This window comes from Equus przewalskii, chromosome 1 (assembly GCF_037783145.1).
Source record: "Equus przewalskii isolate Varuska chromosome 1, EquPr2, whole genome shotgun sequence".
NCBI lineage: Eukaryota > Metazoa > Chordata > Mammalia > Perissodactyla > Equidae > Equus > Equus przewalskii.
The window spans coordinates 106257205-106278945 of NC_091831.1; the positions used below are offsets into that span (position 1 = coordinate 106257205).

Sequence of the window (21741 nt, forward strand, 5' to 3'; positions counted from 1 at the left end):
CTTACCCTAAGGGAGCAGAGTTCTGAGCCCCCACCCCGTTTGCCTCCACCCATCTAGCCAGCAATTTTTTAATCAACAGTTTCCTCTACAAATTTTCAGATTTTTATTTATTTATTTTTTGCCTTGGCATGAGTGACATAAGTTCAACCAGCTAGGATCCCAGAGACTCTTGGAACGGGAGTTCAGTTTGAAAAGCGTCTCTAGTTGCAGCCTCTTGTCACTTGGTGCACCCACAGGTCTTGGTCCCTGGCCCCGGGGCAGGGAGGGTCTGCTGCCAGACCCTGCAGGCCCTCCTGGGCCCAGGCACCCAGATGCTGGGGCTCAGCATCCAGCCAGGGGCCCTGACATGAGACATCTGCCCACATGTTCCCAGGAGACCTGAGTGGGGGCCGTGGGGCCAGCAAGGCAGGACAGGGAGCCCAGGCGCTGGCAGGAGCAGCTGGGGAAAGAGGCCTCGTGGCTCTGGGACTCATCACTGTCAGCGAGCCTGGCACGGAGGACAGACTCACTGATGTGGGGCAGCCCTAACCCATTCAGGCGACCCATTATCCTCGTTCCCTGCCTCACCTGCGCATTCTAACACATAGCAGCATAGGATCCTTTCATCCCCAGAGGACAGGTGGTCTCATAAGGGGTTTGCAAAAGCTTAAAAGCTTATTCTGCTATCCAGAAGGACCCTCAGCAGCACTGCAGTGAGGAAGGAGACAGGGGACAGAGATAGACACTGAGACCCCCAAAACAAACAGAAGGAGCCTCAGGACAATAAGGCATGCCCCCACTGCTGATTGCTAGAGATCATTCACAGAAGGAAGTGGACTGAGGGCCGGAGCCTATCTGGGGATTAAACCACTGCTTTTGTTCTCGATTTTGCTCCCCACATCATTGTTCTGGAAACCTGAGGGGTGATATGCAGGAGTCGCTTCTGCATCACAGATGGGACCTGGGCAAGGCCCTGGGATCGGTGGAGGTGGAGCGTTTCCCAAAAGGCAAAAGAAGAGGAGCTGGCCGAGCCTCTGCTTCTCTGGGAAGTTATGAGCAACCTATGGAACAAAAGCTTCAACTCCTAAAACAGAAAGCTGCAAAATCTCGTGTGCTTTCTTTTTCTCATTTTAAAAAACTGAGGTATAATTTATGTATTTTAAAAATCAAAAGAATTGCATCCCAGGGCCCCGGGCTGGAGGGCTGTGTGCGCCTGTGAAGGTGAGAGGCCCAGGCGCAGCGGGCCGGACGCTTTTCCTTCGCCTTCTGCCCCTCGGCGTGTGAAGCCCCAGGGCCCGGGGAAATTCCGGGTCAGCCGGGCCCAGGGCGCGCCTGCCTACTGTCCCACCTCGGGCCGAGTGGGGCCGCGGTGGGCGTCCGTCCTGCGAGGTTGGGACCCGGCGGCCGGACTCTCGGCCGAGGCGTGCGGGCAGCGACGGGGAAGGCCCCGAACCTGGGCGCGGCGCAGGGTCCCCGGCGGCGGGCGCGCCTTCCCGAGCGCAGCGCGCCGACCCAAGTTGGTGAGTGCGCGGAGCGGCGGCGGGCAGGGGGCGGCAGGTGCCGCGGGCGAACTCGCCCGACCTCGGGACATCGGGGAGAGAGCCGGGCGCCGCGGTCCCCGCGCCCCTGCTCCCTGCCCCCTGCCCCGGCCCGCTGCCCGAGCCCGCGGACTTCCGGGGCCCGGCGGCGCTTCGGGAGCTCCTCCAAGGGCAGCCTCCGGGGCGGGGGAGCGCGCGGCGCGGTGGCCGGGCGGGGGGTGGCCGGGATCCCGCAAGGGCGGCGGGCGGGGTGGGGTGAGGCGGACCGGCCCCCTCCCCTCCCGCCCGCCCTCCCTCCCTTCCTCTCGTCCTGCAGCCAATTAGACGGCCCCCTCGGGCGGGAGGCGTGGGGCGCTCCATAAAGCGGCGCGGAGCTGTCACCCCGCGAGCAGGCTGCGCACCGCCCAGGCCGGAGCCGGCGCGGACTCGGGCGCTTCGGGCCAGGGAGCGCGGAGGAGCCATGGCCACCACGAACGGGGCCGTGGAGAACGGGCAGCCGGACAGGAAGCCGCCTGCCCTGCCGCGCCCCATCCGCAACCTGGAGGTCAAGTTCACCAAGGTGAGGTGGGCGCCCATCCCGCTCGACGGCCTCCTGGCTCTGAGCTAGGCTGCCCGGCTCGGGGTGGCGGGGACTAGGGGCCCGCATGCCGGGAGCCCCGGCGCTCCTCTCCGAGGGTGCCGGGCGCTGCGGGCGACATGCCCGCAGCTGATTTCGCCCGGAGCTCCGGTGACCCAAGCCGGGTCTCCGGGCCGGGATTTCCCGAAGCCGCGTCCAGCACAGGGCATCCTGCGCGCGTCCATCCCGTACCCCGAAGCGGACTCCACGATCCACATCCCAAGACGGCTTGTCGGGCGGCGGAGCTCAGCGCTTTAAGCCTCGAAGCCGAGCCAGGGGGGCTGGGCAGCGCCCGCGCGGTGCCAGGCTGCAGCCGGGCGCGGCCCCGACGTGCCCCGCAAGGCCCGCTTTGAAGGCGAGCGGCGGTGCGCGGCCGCGGTGACTCGGGCGCGGTGGTCTCTCTGCAGACCCTGCGACTTGGCTTCCACGGCTGAACGGGTCGGGCTTTGGGAGGGTCAGAGGGTGCCCGGGAACGCCAAGAGCTGTTCTGAGAGCTCAGGCTACATCGGGGACGCTGCAACAGGGGGATTCCAGAAACATGTCATCAGGAGCAACGGGAGAAACGTCTGGCACCTTCTGTGCTGAGCTTGTACCCGGCTTATCAGTAGAGCGAGGAGAAGTAGGAAGGTGATCGCCGGTGAAACTTTTCCGGAGCCCAGAGGCCCTGGTGTTGACAGACGAAGAACGCGATCCCAGATGGTCTCAGATCTGGGCCTAGGAAGCCGCGGGAGGCAAGGCCCCCTTGCGCCTCGGAGCCACGAGGCTCTCTGCCTTTTCGCGCTGCCGGCCAGGGGACTGGAGGGTCGGTACAGCAGTGAGATCACCTGCCTGGGGCAGAGCCTGAGGCGGCAAGGCCTGAGCCCCGTCGTCGCTCTCTGAGCGCGTCCCCTGGGGGACAGCCTGAGGCTGTTTGGAGGCCGTGGGCTGGAGCTGGGGGCACTTCAGGGGTGCAGGCCGACAGCCGCAGCTGGCTTCACTTTCCCCGACTTTGTCTCACTTTCCCCGACTTTGTCTCCTTTTATTTTTGCGTCTAATCCATAGCCCCCAACTGCAGCTGACACAGCACTTAGAAAATTCCCCCATCAATTTTACTATCAAAAGTAGCAATTATGTCTCTCAAATAATTTTAATCAAGCAGAGAAAGTTGCAGGCCACTATGTGTGGCCTTCAGATTTTGGTCTCTTGGCACTTAATGTCGGCTGGGCCTCTGATCATATGACATTTAAATTAACTGTTTTCAGAGGGCTCTGTAATCAACAGAGACACTTCACCATAATTGCTAGAGATTATTTTTAATGTAGTTTCCTTAGTAGTATCGGCTTCAGAGCGAAAATTCCAACACAAATTCTGGGAACGGTGAGAATAGTACCTAAATTTTTAAAAACCCTAACAACTTGCCTGTTGGTGGTGGTAGTGATGTTTTGTTTTATAGGGTTTTTAAAAACAATATAAAAACCAGAAATTACACATATTATTGTCCTTTTACTTTTTACCTTTTTGAGTTCCATCAGAGCAATACAGCAACATATGGAAAGTTTCCCTCTTTCTCTGCAATTCTTTATGGCCCTTTATAAGTGTAAATACAGCCTATATAGAGGAGGACTCCAGCAGAATCATGGAGCTGCGACTGGTGTCTGTTGTCTTGCTGTGGACCTCCTCTGCCCGGTGGAACAGACCTGGGTGTGTGGTTAAGGCATAGGAAGGGTGATGAGATGGAACGGGCAGGAGAGCCAGGATCCTGAGCAGTTCCCAGGCGATGGTGGCTGCAATGGCCTGACACCGGGCCACACGGTACTCCCTCCCTGAGGAGGGCGAGGCCTCTGCCTGCTCTGTCCTTTCTCTGGGCCCACCTCTCCAGAGGCCTCTTCCAGCAGTTGTGGGGCGCAGGCAGCCTGTGTCGTTGTGGCTGAGGGTGAGCAGCCGGTCAGAGCAATGCTTGGGGAGCCTGTGTCTGCAGAGGCAGCCAACAGGGCCGAGGAAAGAGCCGGAAAAAAAGAACTGCAGAATGGAGGCCTAGGGTGGGCAGTCGGGAGGGTGGAGCATGTGAACCCATTATGATCTGTTACTTTTCAAACCTGACTCATGGCGCTTCCTGCTAAAGGAGGACACGCCAGAGATGGTGGGTCTGAGTCCCAGCCTTGGGGGTGCCATTTCCTGGGGTAAGTCCACTTTCCAGAAGGACAACCTTGTCCAAGCTCCTTCATTTGTTGTCACATTTTAACATTGGTTTCGGCTGTGTGATTCTGGTGGGGAGAGGGTCCCCCAGAACCCCCACACAGATCTCAGAGGGTAGTGGCCCCTTTCACTTTAGGGGGCCCTGTCCTTTCCTTATAAAATTTATTCTAGTAGCAGACATTCTCTTTGACATTTTCTAGTTCATTAAAACACCAGTTTTTAGGATCTCTTTTATGAAAAATAAAATTCCCTCAAATCTCCTTTTCTGAAAACATACTCCTTTTGAGTTTAGCTGGGGTCCATGGCAGTTACGGTAAATGGCATCAGCACCTTCATCTCCGCTGCGGATGCCCGGCTCCTCAGAGCAGCTGTGGTTTTCCAGCTCAATCCAGAGGGCACGCCATTCCATTCCTCCAGTAACATGTGAATTCTGTCTACAGATTAATGTAACTTAATTTTATATCTCTGTAAGGTTTGTTTCATACCAATTCACAAGCCAAGGGGAACAGTTCTTTTCTAGACCCATTTATCCTGATTTGGGGTTCAAGACAGTACAGCCAGCATAACTGGTAGGCCACACCACAGACCCCTTCCTTATTTCTGTTTTTGTTTTGTTTTAGTGGAGAGAAAATCAACAGTAGAAACCGCTCACAGGATTTCTTACTAGAGTAATATAAGGAAAAAAAAATTGCTAAATTAGAAACATTGTGATGGGAAAATATGTTTAGAGTTGAGCAGTCTGAATTTTTTTTTAAGTTGCTGGTTAGAAAGGACTATGGATCAATGTCATGAACGACCAAGCAACATTTTTTTTTGGAGGAACATGCTTGGAGATGAAGTGTAACAGACATCCGATCATTGCAATCTGTTTCCATCCCCTTATTTATATTCTCTTCTACCACCTTCTCATTTTCCCTGCCCCTTGGAATTGATACCAGGAAGGACCTAGAATCAGCAGTTTTCACTGACAGTCTCTATTATCTAACCCACGAAATTTCATCTTCCGACAAATGGGCCTCTCCTCCTGGCTGCACTTTCCTCCCCACGCTAACTCAACTCCTCTTCTCAACTTATTAATTTCTCGCTGTTACCAAGTGATTGCTTGCTGGATGGCAAAAGTGAACTCTTGGATTTGGTTTCAGCTGGAAGAATAAACCTGTAATTGTAGCCTGGCCTTTTCCTCGTGCTTCCCTGGGGGCCTGGCCTCACGTTGAAGGCGCTGAGCTTCCAGAAGTTGGACGGGCACATCCCACGGGCGAGGGATGCTCTCAGCTCTGGATTCCACACAGGGGTTTGGGGAGAGTGCGCCCTGACCTGCCCAGCTGGAGCCCGCCTTCTGTGCTTCGACCCCATCAGATGCAGACTTGCCTGCTTTCTGGGGAACGTTATCAAAATGGTCTCCACCAGCAGCTTCCCAGAGCGAGCTTCCTTCCCGGTGAGCTTCACAGTTTTTGCAGGAGAGCCCAGGACAGAGAATGTAACCCAGCCGTGCACTGGATGAGACGACTCCCCTCTCCTCTACCTCACTGGAGAGTCAAGCGTTCCAAATGAGTACAGTTCACTGCAACTGAAATTAGCCCTTGTAGTTAACTCCTCTTTTAAACAACCTGAAGAGGAGCAAAAGATAGGCATATAGGTATAGAAATGGAATCTGATGAGCTAGTTTGTACTTAGAAATTAGTGATGGCATTTTATGAGATGGAAATGCTTCTATAGCATGTTGCGCATTTCCGAGACTGGAGTCTTTCCGACACTATGATGGGCTGTGAGGATGCGCCATCCCAAGCTGGTGCAGCAGGAGGCTGTCTGTCCTCTTGCCAGGTAGCCAGGACGTATCGGAACGCATTTTTACGTTATGTGTCACCTCTGCTCCTAGTTCTTTCCAAAACCCCTCTCTTTTAATGTGGCACTTTTCAGGCAGTTAGAACTTAGAGTAAACTAAGGGTAAATAGTATGCACATTTCAGCGTGTGGGCTTTGTGAATTCTTTTTAGTTTGCTCATGATGTCGTTTTATTTTCAATGTCTTTATTCTCAGCTGCGTTCTAAATAATTGAAGCTCCCACAACTGGGTGATTTTTGTGGGTTAATTCTTTGGTTCTGGATATAAACAATTATTTGCTATGTCTATTAATATAGCCAGAATATTTCCTAACCCGGATATTTATCTTTGTATTCCAACACTGGCTTTTATTAAGCCCAACGTGAAAATAGACATTTTTAAAGAGAATGGGGGAGGGGGTGGTGAAGTGCATTAATGAATACTGAGGGGTGACAGTAAGATCCTTGTATAGAGCAAGCTCTTCAGTCATCTAGCCGGGGGTTGTAGCAGGAAGGAGGGAGAAGGAAGTGCTCGCTGCTGACGTGCCCTTCAGGGGCAGGCAGATGGGTGGCACTTTGTATATAAACCTATTTAATCTTCCCCCAAACTCTTATGATCATATAGGATTTAACTTATACCCTTTATTAAACTATCTAATCAGCTATTCCTCATGAATCCATGTAACAGTTTAGAAAAAGAATATTTTAGAAAAAATTCCAAATGACTTTAGTTTTATTATGACAAAAAATAATTCTCTGAAAATGTATTGAAAGTCAAGAGACTTGGATTCTAATTCTGAGTGTGCTCCCGGCTGGATGTGTCGCTCTGTCCCCCGTCGGCGTCCCATCTATAAATCCGTGGGCAGGGGGCGGGAGCAGGTAGAGGGAAGGACAAGACGTTACCTAAGGTCCTCAGCATGTTGGAATTATATGATTTTGATTTAAACCTAATGCATTACAACTTCCTTTCTTGGTTAGATATTCATCAACAACGAATGGCATGAATCCAAGAGTGGAAAAAAGTTTGCTACGTATAACCCGTCAACTCTAGAAAAAATATGTGAAGTGGAAGAAGGAGATAAGGTGGGTGCTTTTTTTTTTTTCCTTCCTAAGTAATTCAATTACAGATAACTAAAGGATAAGGAAATGGTTTGGCTTAGCTACAAGACAGAACCGGCCCAGGCTTGGGTGAGGGCGGGGGCTGGCTGTTTCTCAGACGCACGGCCCAGAATGGGATCAATTAGGGATGATCCACTGCTGAGAGTCGCTAGCCTTTGATAGCTATTTCTCCGTCTATGAGGATGACCTCAGCTATCCTCATCACGGGGCTAAAGGAAAGGTTTTCATCAATTATTTGAACTGGAGGCATTAAAGAATCTTTCCAGAAAGTATTTCCGGCTGGTGTGTTTCACCAAATGCAGTGTTCTGGCAGGAGACACTTAAAAAAAAATAGGCTTGAAGGGAAAAAGACTTGCTAACCAAGTCAGGCAGGGGTAATAGTGTCACACAATTGCCACATTTCTTTTCTACCAGACACTTAAATGATCATGTAAAGCTGTGGTCTTTATAACCTTACTTGATAATATAGGGTATAAATTATAATATCAGCTCTACTATATATATATGTATATGTAAAATACTATGAGCTGAGGGACTTCTGGATGTGTCCCTGATTCATGCCAAGGTCACAAAGTCTATTTGGCATATAAGTGCCATTGGGGGGAAGGTTGGAGATAAAGCTTTTCTAAGGAGAGAAGGGAAACAAAACGTAAACCTCTCCTTCGACCACTGGAGCGCTGAGCCGATGTTCTTAGTGAGCGTGTGCGTGACACCGAGCATGAGAGGGTGAACGATGCATGGAGCACAGGCTTGAATCTGACCCCACCGTGAGAGTTTTGTGATGGTGTGCAGTGCACAGTGCTTCCACTTGTACCGGCCCCCGCATGCAGCCCCTCCTGCTAAGCGCTGTTTACGAAGATAGCGGCACCGACGAGCTGCCGTGCCGATGTGAGGGCGTGGGGGGGCACGGTGCTGAGCAGGATTCCCAGTGGGCGATGCCCAGGTGCAGTATACAGGTGTCAGGGAGGAAAATGGACCCCTGCCCCAGGCTCCGGCTTTTCCTTTGTCTGGTGACTGCTCTGAGCACCAGAGACAGAGGCTGCCCTGTCCCGCAGCCAGAGGGGTCCTGGCCTCCACCCCAGAGCCTGGGACAAGGAATTCTGAGTCCCGATATTTCCCCCGTCAAAGCTTCCGCTCACCTCCAAGCACGCCTCGGAGACACGGAATCTCGAGGGACTGTCTCTCTTGACTGAGTCGGGCATCCACTGGGGAGAAAGGCTCAGGGCAGTCTGGGTGATGAGCCGTTGCTGGGCAGCAATCAGAACCTGGAGCACCATTTTCCTGAAAATAGGAATGGGTGATATGACTAAACAGCTCTCACTTTTTTCCTTTTAAGAAGGTTTGATTGTTAATTCTTCTATTAGCGCACAGAGGATCCAGCTCCTTGTCTGTAAAAAGGTGAGACAGTTCTGCCCCTATAGGGTAGGAGAGGCGGAAGGGAGAAAACAGTTCCTGGTCCCCGCCATATGTGGACTTTGCTGATACAGTCGGTTCTGAGATCCAGAGAAGCACTCGTGGCCCCCTCTCACCACCAGACCACAGTTCTCAGCCGGAATAAAGTGCCAAGACAGACGTGTCCCCCTAGTTTGTGAACTGTGGGATTGTGAGCTAGCAAGTGGAAAACCTCTTCCTGCTTTGGTCACCAAGGAAAATACTTAATGGAGGTCGATTTTTTGTAAGCTGTTTTAAACGGCTTTTATAATCAGAAAGGAAGTTCACACTTGGCCATTGTAGAAATCTTGAAAGAGACTTAAGATGTAAAGAAGAAGAAAAAGATCACTTGAAGGCCCCCAGCCATTTCAGCGATTTAACCCCCCACCTCCCCGAGCTGCTTTCAGCGTGCCCGCCACCCCTCCTTCCTCTGCCCCACGGCAGAGGCGGCATCTGCTGTTTTCTGCAACTGACGTCGAGCTGTCCCAAACGGCAGTCGCATCCAAAGGTGACACACTCTCTCTCTTGTTCCGGCTGCTCAGCCCGACGTGGACAAGGCCGTGGAGGCCGCACAAGCTGCCTTCCAGAGGGGCTCGCCCTGGCGCCGGCTGGATGCCCTGAGCCGCGGCCGGCTGCTGCACCAGCTGGCTGACCTCGTGGAGAGGGACCGCGCTGTCCTGGCCGTGAGTACATGCACGCGGGGGCAGGTGTGGGACTCGCCGACCTCACGGAGGGGCCCGTCCCCCGTGGGGTCCAGGAGAGAGATCTGGAGCGCTGGTTTGGTGTGGCGGTGGGTCTGTTCAGTCCTTTGGGGTGTAGCTCTCCGGCGGCAGGCAGGTGTCATGCCCCTGGACTTCGTCCTTTCATTTTGGAGGCAGACTTTTGCCCCGTGCGGTACAGTCTCTTGAGCAAGAAGTTGTCTAGAGGAAGTCATTTCGTCAGTGGTTCCCAGACTTGGGACATTTACAGACTGCTGGGGTGGCTGGGCTGTATCCTGGTCCTACCTGCACATTTATGAACTTAACTTTTTTTTTTTATGTGAACTCCGTTTAAACTTAAATTTAACCTCATCCTAAGCGGCAATATCCATGAAATCACAGGTTTAATGTGCTAGTTGTATTTTTTCTAATACTTATTAAAATAAATGCCATTACTTAACATAGAAAAAAATCGACCCCATATAACTTAAAAATCACTGCTGTTTCACCCCTGAACTGGGCAGTGCAAGTGTGTGTGGAATGATGGTGAGGGAATGGTAAACTGGTTATAGGAAACCTCAGAGGATGAAATCCCAGCTCTGCTACTTACTAGCTGTGTGACTTTGGACCAGTTGCTTAACATCTCTGAGCATGTATTTCTTTAAGAGTTGTGAGAATGATCCAGTTAAAATCCTTAGCAGAGTCCCTGGCATGCAGCAAGCACTAAATAGATGATAGCTATGATTAGTAATAGCAGTCCTCATAATAATGCTATCCGAAGATGCAGGTTGTAACTCCAACTACATGCCCTTCTGGCCAGTAATTTCTAGGCACCTTAGTTCCTCCACTGCAAAATGGGGATATTAATTCAGCTCGCTGCATGAGGTTGGGTTACTGCCAGGAGATGGGGTTGTGACGACATTTATAAGTGGTAAATGCATTATTTAAAGGCATCCTCAGACCGTCCTTTGGTCTAACGGTGGGTGATCAGAAGAAATCTCTGGGCCACCTCATGCCTTGGGGTCTTTTCCAACCTACACACGCAGCCTCATGTGGCTCAGACTCCTGTTTAATACTTGCTCCAAACCTTCCTCCCTCCCTAGTCGGCCCATCCTGCATGTTTGTTCCGCATGCTCGTGAGGGCGGCTCCCTCCCAGGGTCAGCGTTTCACCCCGTGGAGCCTCTGGTTTCTTCCTGCAGTGAAAGCCAGCCTCAACTCTCAAGCTGCCAAACTGGCTTTTTCAAAAACATTTCTGTTTTCACCCAGCATGAGCTCACCAGTCTGCAATGTCCGTGTGGACTAGTTGCAGGCTGGAGAGGATGTGCCCTGGGCACCCTCCCCACCCTGTCCTCAAGTGTCAGCATCATCTTCGGGAGCAGTGGCTGCAAGGCCACCTTCACCGTCAGCTGCTGCATTGTCCCGGCAGGACTGGGCTGTGAGAACGGGCACAGCCAGTGGCCTCTGTCATGAGGACCTCACTGCCCAGGAGAACTAAGATCCAGCTCTTTGCCAATCATGAAAGGACAAAAGAATTACTGGCAAATATGGTTTTTAAAGCTCAGACCCTCCCTCTGCACCCCGATAGTCTTCCTGCGTTTTCACACAGCGAGTGCTTCTCTCTGTCCTCTTCTCCTGCTGGCTCGCTGGTTTGTACAGAGCTTATATTGACTTCTGTGCTCAATATTTGGAAACAGATATGGGGAATCCAGCAGCCCACCTTTCTCCCCCTCACGGAGGCACCTGGGCACAGACTCTCGCTCTTCGGGTGCCCATTGGGGGAGCCCCCAAATAGGGGTTTTCCCTTTTTACTCTCTTTTCAACCTGAGCCCCACTCTGGGCCCCCTTATGTCAAACCTCAGCACCCTGTGAGTCTGGGGGCAGGCTCCCACGCACTGTTCCCTCATTCTTTCGTATCGGAGGGGTCCCATGTGTTAATTTTTCAGAAGGCATATTTTCCTCTTAAGATGTTAAAGAAAATAAACTTAGGAACAGCTGTGGTTTACTCGTGGTCCAGCCAATAACTGTTTGAAACTCCCAATCAGTAGCTAACACTTGACTTGTCAGCTGGATGCCTGTGTACTCATCTGCAAATCTTTTTTAACTTTTCTTTTTTTTAAGAATTTTCTGTCTAAACCTATCGTGACCCCATTTTGCCTGGACAGGTTCCATAAACCCAACTTGGCAAATTCATGTCGTCCCTCCACTAAGCAAACTTGCCCAAGGTAATAAGGAAAGATTGCCGATGCTTGTTGAATGCACACCACGCACCAGGCTTGTTGTGGGCACTTGACCTCTCGTATTATTATCCCAGTTCAGAGATGAGTACACTGAGACCCAGAGAGGTTAGGTAACCTGTCCAGGGTTACCCAGCCAGAGATGCCCCACCTGCCCCATGCCCTGCAATGGCCACAATACTATGGTGCTGTCCCCCTCCTTTCTCTCCCTTTCCCATCCCAGAAAAGGGCCAAGAATAAATTCCTGGTTTCACTGACAGATGTGCAGATGCTGTCTGGAGCAGCCCAGCCCCGGAGACCTTTGGGCATTATTTGCAATTGTTGGATTTCCCCGGGGAAAATAAAATTTCCAAGTTGGAATATGAGTCAATAGGAGCTGCAGGCACAGTGCCCTGATATCACGTTGGCCTGACTCGGTCCCTGAGCAGCATCTCCTGGGGGTGGGACACGTCCCAGAGCCAGACCAACCCTGTTGTCCTCAGCAACTCACAGCCCTGTCTCCTCGGTGTCCCCAGATGAGGATTGCCGAGTGTACCTGTCTGACCCCAAAAGGGAAGATAATCGTAATCCGCACAGCTATTACTTTCATGGTTTTAACAGTGAACGTGGCCCTTGCTACAGGCAGGCAGTGTGGATAGCACTCTATGTATGTTAACTCCTCCAACCCTCACTCCAGCCCTGTGAGGTAGGTGCTGTTACTATTATCATTCTCACTTTACAGCTGAGGAAACTGAGGGAGAGAGAGCTTCAGGGACTTGCCCACACCAGGGGAAGTTAGAGAATGCTTGGTTCATCCCTGAAACAAAAGTCAGACCGAGCAGCTGCAGCATCTTGCGTGGCCGTCCTACAATCTGTCCAGATGCGCATGTCCGGGGGCGGTGGCCTGAAGAGCAGCCACCGTGCTGGCTGGAGTTAGGTGTCCTGAATGCAGTGCCGGCCGTGCTGCTGACCCGCTGGGTGACCTTGGAGGAGTCGCTGGGCTCTGTCAGCCTTGGCATCTGCCCCTTGAACTGGGGACAGAGATGCCAAGCTCAGAGGCGGGGCACACGTGGGTGTGCGCTGAGGGGCCTCTCTTCCTTTGTGAACCATCCTCTCACTCTCTCGACTCTGAAACAGGAATCCAGCCCTGGGCTGTGTCAGGGTGGCCACTTCCTGCAGAGACGGGTGACGGGCAGTTTCAGCGCTGGGCTCCACTGGGGCCGCTTGTCTGAGGGACAAAGGAGTTCTCTTAAACTCAGGCTGGAAATAGAAAAGAATCCCTGCCATTGAGAGCTGCCCACTCGCCCTGGGTAATCACCTCCCTCACCACCGAGGGCGAGTCTGCTCCCTTCCCACTGAGCATCCGGCTCCGCAGCCCGGCTGGGGAGGACTGTGTCTGTGCTGGTGCTGCGACCCTCCTGGGCTCCACAGCCCATGGGGAGGACTGTGTCTGTGCTGGTGCTGCGACCCTCCTGGGCTCCACAGCCCATGGGGAGGACTGTGTCTGTGCTGGTGCTGCGACCCTCCTGGGCTCCACAGCCCATGGGGAGGACTGTGTCTGTGCTGGTGCTGCGACCCTCCTGGGCTCCGTCACTCTTTCCACAGCGGCTCTTGTGCCCTCCCTTCTCCTTTGTTAGAGGAAGCCGGCCCCCTCTTCAGCCACCCCGAAGCCAGCTAACCTTCCCAGGGCCCCCTGGGACAAACCCATCCGGCCAGGTCACATGGCTGAGGCAACTGTGCTCCGGACAGAAGACCAAATGCGAACTCTGTCTCTATACTCCTTCCTACGAGGCTTCACATCAGCCTTGCATCCGCCCTCCCTCATGGGGACGCTGCCCGTGCTCTTGCCGACCCCCCAGCTTTGGATGTTTTGAAATAAAAGCGGTCCTTGACAGTCTAGGACAGGCCTTATTTTAAATTTTGTGCCTTGCTCTCTGAAGAGATACATACGACCGTGAGGTGAGAGAGCCATGTCCTGGGACCGTGCTTTCTCCCCCTGCCCACCCCCTGTCCCTAACAACCTGGCAGTTAAAAAGAAAAGAACCTGCATCTGAGACGCATGTCATCTTGTCATTGCAGACCCTGGAAACGATGGACTCGGGGAAGCCGTTCCTTCATGCCTTTTTCATTGACCTGGAGGGCTGTATTAAAACCCTCAGATACTTCGCAGGGTGGGCAGACAAGATACAGGGCAGGACCATCCCCACCGGTGAGCCACTGCAGGACGCGCAGCCCCGCCTGGGGCCTCTCTGGGGCTCTGTCTTCTCTTCAGGGTACTGCTGGTCTTTGGCCCCAGGGCATCCTTCCCCGTCCCAAAAAAGAAGTGGCACCATGATGATTCCCGTTCTGAGGAATTTTACTTTTGAAATTGAGTTTAAAATCGCTTCTTTGTGGTATAGACAAGACTTGGAGCTGACATTTTTGTGGGTTTCTGGGTTTCTTTCTTGGCGTTTTACTACTTAAAATTCTTAACTTAGATTAATGCGAGTGTCTTCCTCTCCTCCATGGAACCTCTCCTCCAGATGACAACGTTGTGTGTTTCACCAGGCATGAGCCCGTAGGAGTGTGTGGGGCCATCACTCCCGTAAGTACGGCGGCTTTTCCAGATAGATCTATATGGAGCCCCCCAACTCCCCTGTGGCCTTTGGAACCAATTTCTAGGGTGTTTTGATTTGATCACACCAGCATTAATTGAGCATTTGCTATGTGTGTGGCATGGAGCTCAGTACTTGGGGATTATCAAGATGGATTGGACCCCATCCCTGTTCTCAAGGGGCCAGGAGTACAGCAAAAGGCACCACGGTTTCCAAACGGAGGGGTCATGGGTGGCCAGCAACCCTCAGGCAGTGGTCTCTTAGCTGGACCTTGAAGTATAGGAAAGAATCGTCCAACGGGAAGAAGTGTTTTCTAAGCAGTAGGAATGGCCTGAGTCGAGGTGTGGAAGTGCCTGGGTGACTTGGAAGGCAGTAGGCCAGCCGGTGGAGCCAAGCTCAGGCGGCGGGGGAAAGAGTGAGGAAGAGGATGAGCACATGCGTCAGGTGCTGTGGGCCCGGCTTCCAGTGGACCTTGGCCACCAAGGGCCCAGACTTTATGCACTGGGAAGCGGGGAGCCTTGCAGGTGCTAGGATGCTGCCTATCTGCTGGAGGAGACTCCGGGCCCCTGCAACAGCTGGGCAGGGAGCTGGGGAGACAGGTAGGAGCATGGAGAGAGGATTGGAAAAGTGCTCCGTGGAGGCAAGGAAGATGTTGTCCCTTCAGCAAAGAGTTTTGAGAAGCACTACGTGCCAGGCATGGTACTGAGACATGAAGGGAAGGGGCCCGGCCTTTGTCCCTGAGGAACTTGCAGGGCAGGTAGAAGGAGGAATTCATGGCGGGAGAAATGATAAGACAGGACCCCTTTGAGGAACACGCAGAGATGTGGATTTGAAAGCTTCTGAGGAGGTAGAGTTGATAGAGTCTGGTGGCTAATCAGGCACTGGGGTGAGTCCTGACTGGAACTGGGTGGATGGTATTACCGACCGGTGAGATGGGGAGACTGGGGGAGAAGTAGAGGTGGAGGTGGAGGGAAATGAAGAATGATGGTAATTCCAGGCAGGTGAGGTTGAGGGGCCAGTGGAAACAGCCAGGCACAGGGTCCCATTAGACATTTGCATTTTTGGGTCTGGGGCTCAAGAGAGAGGCCGAGGCTGGAGCTACCCATGAGCAATGGTCAGCCCAGAGGGATTTCTGCCCATCAAGCTGGGTGAGGCAGTTGGAGGGGAGTCACCCAAGGAGGGGGTGTAGAGTGAGCAAAGAAGAGGGCCAGGGGCCAAATTCCACAGACCACCAGGGGACCCCACTGAGAAGTCTGAGCAGCTAGGGTCAGGAGCATCCCAGGGATGGAATACATTTCCAGAAAGAGACTGTGGTCAATGGGGTCATATCCTACCCAGAAATTAAAAACAGAAACACAGCTGTTGGGTTTGCTCACCGAGAGCAGTGTCAGGGGGTCTCAGGTGCCATGTAAGCCAAATTGCCGGGACTTCCGGAAGGGGAGCCGGGCACGTGGGTACCACTCTTCCAAGAAGTTGTGCTGAGAGAGAAGGAGCTGCTAGAAGAGGCGGAGGCTGAGGGAAGGTGCGTATTTGTTTGCAGGATAGAGAGATGATGGTATTTGTGTGCTAAGGAGTAGAATCCAGGAAGAGGAGGGGACCCTGGCCGCTGGTGGGGAGCCCAGAAGCAATGCCTACTGTCATTTATCAGAGCACACAGGCCCTTGGGAACGAGCATCTCATGTTTGTTGTCTATGGTAGGAATTCCAGATGGAGTAGGGGTGGGGGAAACTCCAGTGGCTGTCCCAGGAGGTGGCCACCTTCGGTCAGCCCCGCGGGGATGGGCATGCACATGAGCTCCTCTGTCCACATCCTTGGAGCAGAGGGAGCCAAACAGACTCTTCTTTTAGGGGGGAGGTTGTGGGATGGCTAGATTCAAACTAACTGCTCTCTTGGAGATGCTTGGTTTCATCTCATCTCATCAAAGATGACACTTTGAGCATCAGTATAGCAGAAGACACAAGCCTGGCCGTGAATCCTGGTCTTTGCCTGCTGTTTCATGACCTTGGGCAGGTGACCTCTGTGTCTCAGTTCCCTCATCTGTAAATGGGAGCGATAATACCTCGTATGGGTTTGCAGGGATCAAATGAGTTAAGTTTTTGTGAGGTCCTTGGAACAGCGCCCAGCACGTGGTGAATGCTCAGTGGACGTTAGCTCCTGTTAGGCTTGTTGTCACAACGTTTTCGGTATCCTTGCCTCTGTAGATGAAAGACGACAAGAAAAGCATTTCCCAAAATGAATTTCACCGAACACCAAATCGGGGTGGGGGGGATGCATATATGTTCCATAAGAAGAGAAAAAGATCCTGTGGCGTCTGAGTTTAGGAAAGGCAGGCCTTGTTTCTGCAGGACTTTTCAGAGCCTTTAACAAGCTGATGAAATTATAAACCTCCAAGAGGAGAAGGTAGTGCACGTACTGCAGAATCCTCTTTCAAAGACTACCTAGTAGCATCTTCCAGAATGCAGTTTAGGAAGCTCCTAGCAGGAATGCAGCTCTCATTATTGTACATTCCTATGCTACCCTTTATACCCCAAATCTAGACCATGAAAAGCAAGTGTCCTCCGTAGAGGCATCATTGGGCCTCCCGGGCAGGGTAGTGGGGTTGATTTGGGCCCTCCGAACTCCTCTATGTTCTGCTGCAGTGGAACTTCCCTCTGCTGATGCTGGTGTGGAAGCTGGCGCCCGCTCTCTGCTGTGGGAACACTGTGGTTGTGAAGCCGGCCGAACAGACTCCCCTCACTGCCCTTTATCTGGGCTCTCTGATCAAAGAGGTAAGACCTCCGAAAGGAAAATATTGTGTGTTCTTGATAACATTGCTGCTCCTAGGAACCAGGCCACCACCACAAGATACAGCTGCCCGCGGAGCTGTACGTGCGTGACAGGGCCAGCCTGCTCACACCGGTGGGAGGGGATGACTCCTGTGTTTCACTTGGCAGCTGTGCTTTCTTTCTCCTGCTTGTGGTCACTGAGCAAGAAGAAACTCCTTTCCTCCCACTGAGCCTAATGAGAATACTTAACTCTTATTATGGGCTCAAACCTATGGTTTAGGACCAAATGTTTTGTCTAGAGAATTTGCAGGAGATTCACTCTGGAAGGAGCCAGACATCCGGGAGGTTCTTCGGGCCTCACGTTTGTGGTGTGTGAAGCAGTCTGTTTTTCTCTGGGAGGGGGGTCTTGCCAGCTCCCACTGAGGGGCTGCCGTGGAGCCAGGCTCCCTCACCCGGAGCCCCCTCACCAGTGCTCTGCTCTGGAGACCATCCCCTGGGCAGCCACGGCTCAGGGAAACAAGCGGCACAAAGGGACACCTGCTTCAGACACACCTGGCAACATGTTTCAGCCATGTTGTCCCCAGCTTGTGTGTCACAAGGAGTTTTAAAAAGAAACAGAAAGGAAAGGGGGATGGGAGAATGACCCACTCGCTTCTCTTCTCAGCTGGGCTAATGTGACCAGAAGCACGACCTCTGCTGCTTAGATGCAAGGTCGCAGCAGCCAGTAAATGATCCGTCTTCCACTTTCCTTTGACCTGTGATGTAGGACATAATTATGTCATATTAACAAGGCTTACAGATTGCAAAATCATAATTCTTAAAACACAGCATCTAGAAAAACTAAAGACTCGAGCACCAGGCCCTAATATCTTGCCTGCCTAAAATAATGTGTTTTAAGTAAGACACTGGGCATGTGGGGAACAGCATCCCCTCCTCGTTCTTTTGTGGTGTTCTTTCTTGGGTGATAAAGATGCCTCACGCGTGCAAAGGCATGGATGTGAAAGGAACGGCAGCCCCTACCTTTGGGAAGCGCCAGCTCCAGGTGTGGCCCGGGTTCAACACACAACAACTTTGAGGGAGGGATACTGTGTTGTCATTTAGAACATTAATGGGGCAGATTTGAAAAATGAAAGCTGACGTTGGGGAAGGATATTTTGCAGGTGCCTCTGAGCCTTGAAGGTTGTGACCGAGGTGTCCCGCCTCCCCCAACACACAGACAGATAGCACACAGAGACACACACAGGCACACAGAAACACAGACACATGCACAGATGCACACACATCAGACACATACACACACAAACACACACACACATAGAGACACTCACAGAGACACAGATGCACACACGGACAGACACAAACACACACACACGCAGAATGGTGCTCTGCTAGGGAGCTCTACCACCATTTTGCTCAGAGGCCCTTTGGGGATGGGAAGTGCTGCCTGGAAGGAGGGGTGTACACCTCACCCTGGCCCAGCGCGCACACTGGGCCCAGACTTCCCAGGACTTCCCAGAGGATGCTGCTCTGCTCTGGGACGGCACACAGCCATGGCACTCTCAGACACTCGGGTCTGGGGTGGACACTGGCCCATCCTCCTCCTCTGAATGCCATCTCGATTTCCTCCCAGGTTGGATTCCCTCCAGGCGTGGTGAACATCGTGCCAGGATTTGGGCCCACAGCGGGAGCAGCAATTTCTTCTCACCCTCAGATCAGCAAGATAGCCTTCACTGGGTCCACAGAGGTAACTTCCTCACGGGCTCAGTCACTGCATGATTTGAGACCTGGGGGCTTTTCTTCTGAGAGGCTAAACTATGATTTATGATCCTTCTAAATTTGACCACGTTTTAGCACATACCAATCAGCTAAAAAAAAAAAGTCACTGGTCCCATTTCCAAACTAAGTAAATATTTAGTAGAACTCAGAAGCCTTAGAAGAAAAGATTGATAGATAAGGTAAAATAAAAATGTAAAGCATCCATAGGATAAACAACATCATAAACAAGGTTAAAAGGTAAATAATAAGCTGGGGGAAAAAATAGTCATAATTTATGCAGCTCTCCAAAGGTTAAAATTCATATTTGAAGGGCCCCTAAAAATCAATGAGAAAAGGCAAACTGAATGGTGGAAAATGGGAATTCAGAGAAGAGAAAGACGGAATGCCCAGTAGGCCTCGCCTGGTTCACTGGTGATGAGGGAAATGCAAAGTTAGATGAAAATCAGACTCTTCTTTTGTCTGTCAGATCAGTAAAAACCGAAATCCGGTATAATTGGGGCTCCGAGAAAACAGCCTGTGACCCACCCTGGGCCTGAGGGGGAGGGCAGGATTGTGGCACTGGCCATAGATTTGAAAGTGGGAAACTTTTGATTCATAAATTCCATCTCGAAGCAACTACTTAGAGAAATATTCTCACAAGCCTTCCAGGACGCCTTTTCCAGTGGTCGAGCGTATCCGTTCTGTACAGTGTTTGACAGCCGTTACAATAAGGAAAGCTGTCCGCCATCTATTGTTGAAGCACAAAAAACGTCAACAGTGGAAAGGCAGACACAATATGAGCCTGTCAGTAGAAGTGCGTGTGTAGAGAAATAGAAACTGTCTGGAAGGATTCCCAAGAGATTCTTACCGTGGCGACCTCTGAGGCACGTCCTGGGGCACGGGGCGAGGGGAGACCAAAACTGTCCCCCTTCAATTCACACCCGTCTGTATGTGGGATTATTTTTAATGAGAAGGTACTTCCTCTGTCCTTAAAAAAGAAAAGAATAAACACTTCCCATGCAACAAGTGCCCCATCTCCTTCTAGTTTGGTCCAGCAGAAGCCCAAGCCCTGTCCTGCTGGACAATACTGCCGCCGCCCTCCTGTGCTGGCCAGGGTGAGCACTGTTAGAGAGGCATAGCGAGACCCAGTGGGGGCCCTGCATGACGTTAAAACAGCCAGCGGCGCTCAGCACACTGACCGGAGCAGCCCCAGCTCCAAGCCTGGCTTGGCGGCCAGGAGATGGCGGGGGGGGGGGGGGGGGGGGAAGAGGTCCAGCAGGGTGGTGCTCTCGCTCGGCAACCGACCTCACGGATGAGAAAGTGGCCTCTGTGACCGCAGGGGTTGCTCGATGGCAGGCATCTCCGTAACAGGGGTGCTTTTCGCCCTAGGACCCCCGCTGCATCCAGCTGTAGGAGCACACCTCTACCCATCCCAGGAATCGCCAGCTTGTGGCAGACTGGTTTTGCTTCTGTTGATCTCCCTGGGGACAGTCATTGCCGCAGTGGATCTATTCCACACCTCATTCAGTCCATCATTCACGAGCTGGCTGATTTTTAAAATGCACTCACCCCTCAGTTTTGGGGAAACAAGGCTGGAAGAAGCCAGCCCTGCTTGCTAGCTGTCTGTGCACATTGGTCTCTGAAGGTCTTCCAGGCTCTAAGTTGCTGGCGTCTGGCCCAAGGCAAGTCACTGCAGTGTGCTGGGTCCAGCCTGCCCTCCAGCAGTGCACAGGGTGATAGGAGAGACCCTTGAGGTCCATGGGGGCGGCTGAGTAGCAGTTTGGTGAGTGGTCCTTCTGTTACTTCAGAGCACACCAATTCTCTCCCCACACCCGGGGAAGCTTCAGTCATAGAGTGTTTCCAGAGAATTGTCTCCTTCTCATCCTGAGGGTCAGCTTCCCTGTTTCCCACCTTCTCAGAGGTTCCCTCAGGTTACACCAAAGAGACACAGAGAACCACCTGCTCCATTGCTGAGAGGTGGAAGAGCTGCCCCTTCGTCCCCTTGAGCTCTTTACCAGACTAGCTGGACCAGCCTGCTGCTGGGAGGGACAGCCACCAGGACAGGTGACTAGCCGGCTCTGTCACTAGCCAGCTGTGTGACAAGTCACTGGGCCTTCCAAAGGCTCCTGCTCCACCTCTGTAAGTGGAGCTCAGACCAAGGATTCCGGCCATGTCAAGGTCTGAGCTTTGAGAAGATGCTGAGAGAGGCCAGGAAGTGAGGCAGCAGCATCAAGGCCCAGGGCGCCTGGCAGAGAGGTGGGGGTCTGGCCACACAGCACTCACTGCCTCCCGGCATGTCCAGGACGTTTGGGCCGCGTCCAGCCACGTTCGAGGTTTAATCTGGTCTGCTTTTTATCCTGAAGGTTGGAAAGCTGGTTAAAGAAGCCTCCTCCCAGAGCAATCTGAAGAGGGTGACGCTGGAGCTGGGAGGGAAAAACCCCTGTATCGTGTGTGCCGACGCTGACTGTGAGTCTCTCCCCTCTGGGCCTTGCTGGGGCTTTAGGGGGTCCATAAATCTCTCCCCACTTCCTTGCCTGGATTCCGACTCACTCAAGACACACACACACACACACATACACATGGGGACGTTTTCCCACCGTGGTCATCCTGCCAGAACAGGCAGGTGGGGATGGAGCTCTCTTGCTGATAGAAAGCTGCGTCGGAGGAGGACCTGCCCTTCAAGGTTAAGTTCACCTTCCCGGTCCCCACAGAGCTGGGGCCGTGAGGAGCAGGCCGGATTCTTCTCCAGAGTCCCTGTGCAGGGGGAGGGCCAGGAGCAGGGGGACAGGACAGGTGCTCCCTGCTCACAGGCATCGAGCATCCGATCCCCGAGTCAGGGTTCCCTGTCGTGCTCTCAGGCTCTCCAAAGACTTGAGATGTTTCTTCCCATTTTGTCTCAGGCCTGACATATCAGAGGAGGACAGTGGCAGCTGACCCTTAAAAATAACCCCCTGGTCTGAGTACTGTCTCTGCCTCCACCACCTCTTCCCTGGGAAAGCAACTCTGCCCAGCAGCTTGGGGGCAGTTTGTGACACAGT

General features: G+C 52.7%; 1 protein-coding gene and 1 long non-coding RNA gene across 3 annotated transcripts in view; one reads left to right on the forward strand and one right to left on the reverse strand.

Annotated features, from left to right (window-relative positions):
• Positions 1–1202: 1202 nt before the first annotated feature.
• The window catches only part of ALDH1A3 (aldehyde dehydrogenase 1 family member A3), a 37575-nt gene continuing 17036 nt past the window's right edge, over positions 1203–21741 (forward strand). The window contains exons 1-9 of one of the 2 annotated variants that reach the window (XM_070620324.1): positions 1203–1499; positions 1834–2076; positions 7106–7210; positions 9220–9360; positions 13669–13798; positions 14112–14173; positions 16823–16951; positions 18579–18692; positions 21067–21169. In XM_070620324.1, the coding sequence (XP_070476425.1) occupies positions 1978–2076; positions 7106–7210; positions 9220–9360; positions 13669–13798; positions 14112–14173; positions 16823–16951; positions 18579–18692; positions 21067–21169 (883 nt within the window). In that variant the 5' untranslated portion in view covers positions 1203–1499; positions 1834–1977. Of the gene's footprint in view, positions 1500–1833; positions 2077–2109; positions 5744–7105; positions 7211–9219; positions 9361–13668; positions 13799–14111; positions 14174–16822; positions 16952–18578; positions 18693–21066; positions 21170–21741 lie in introns of those variants that run through there. The other variant, XM_070620334.1, reaches the window with a different exon arrangement.
• Positions 6845–21741, reverse strand: part of LOC139083482 (uncharacterized) — a 34766-nt gene continuing 19869 nt past the window's right edge. The window contains exons 2-3 of the long non-coding RNA XR_011540228.1: positions 8386–8527; positions 6845–6975 (exon numbers count right to left, since the gene is read on the reverse strand). This is a non-coding gene — a long non-coding RNA (uncharacterized lncRNA). The remainder of the gene's footprint in view (positions 6976–8385; positions 8528–21741) is intronic.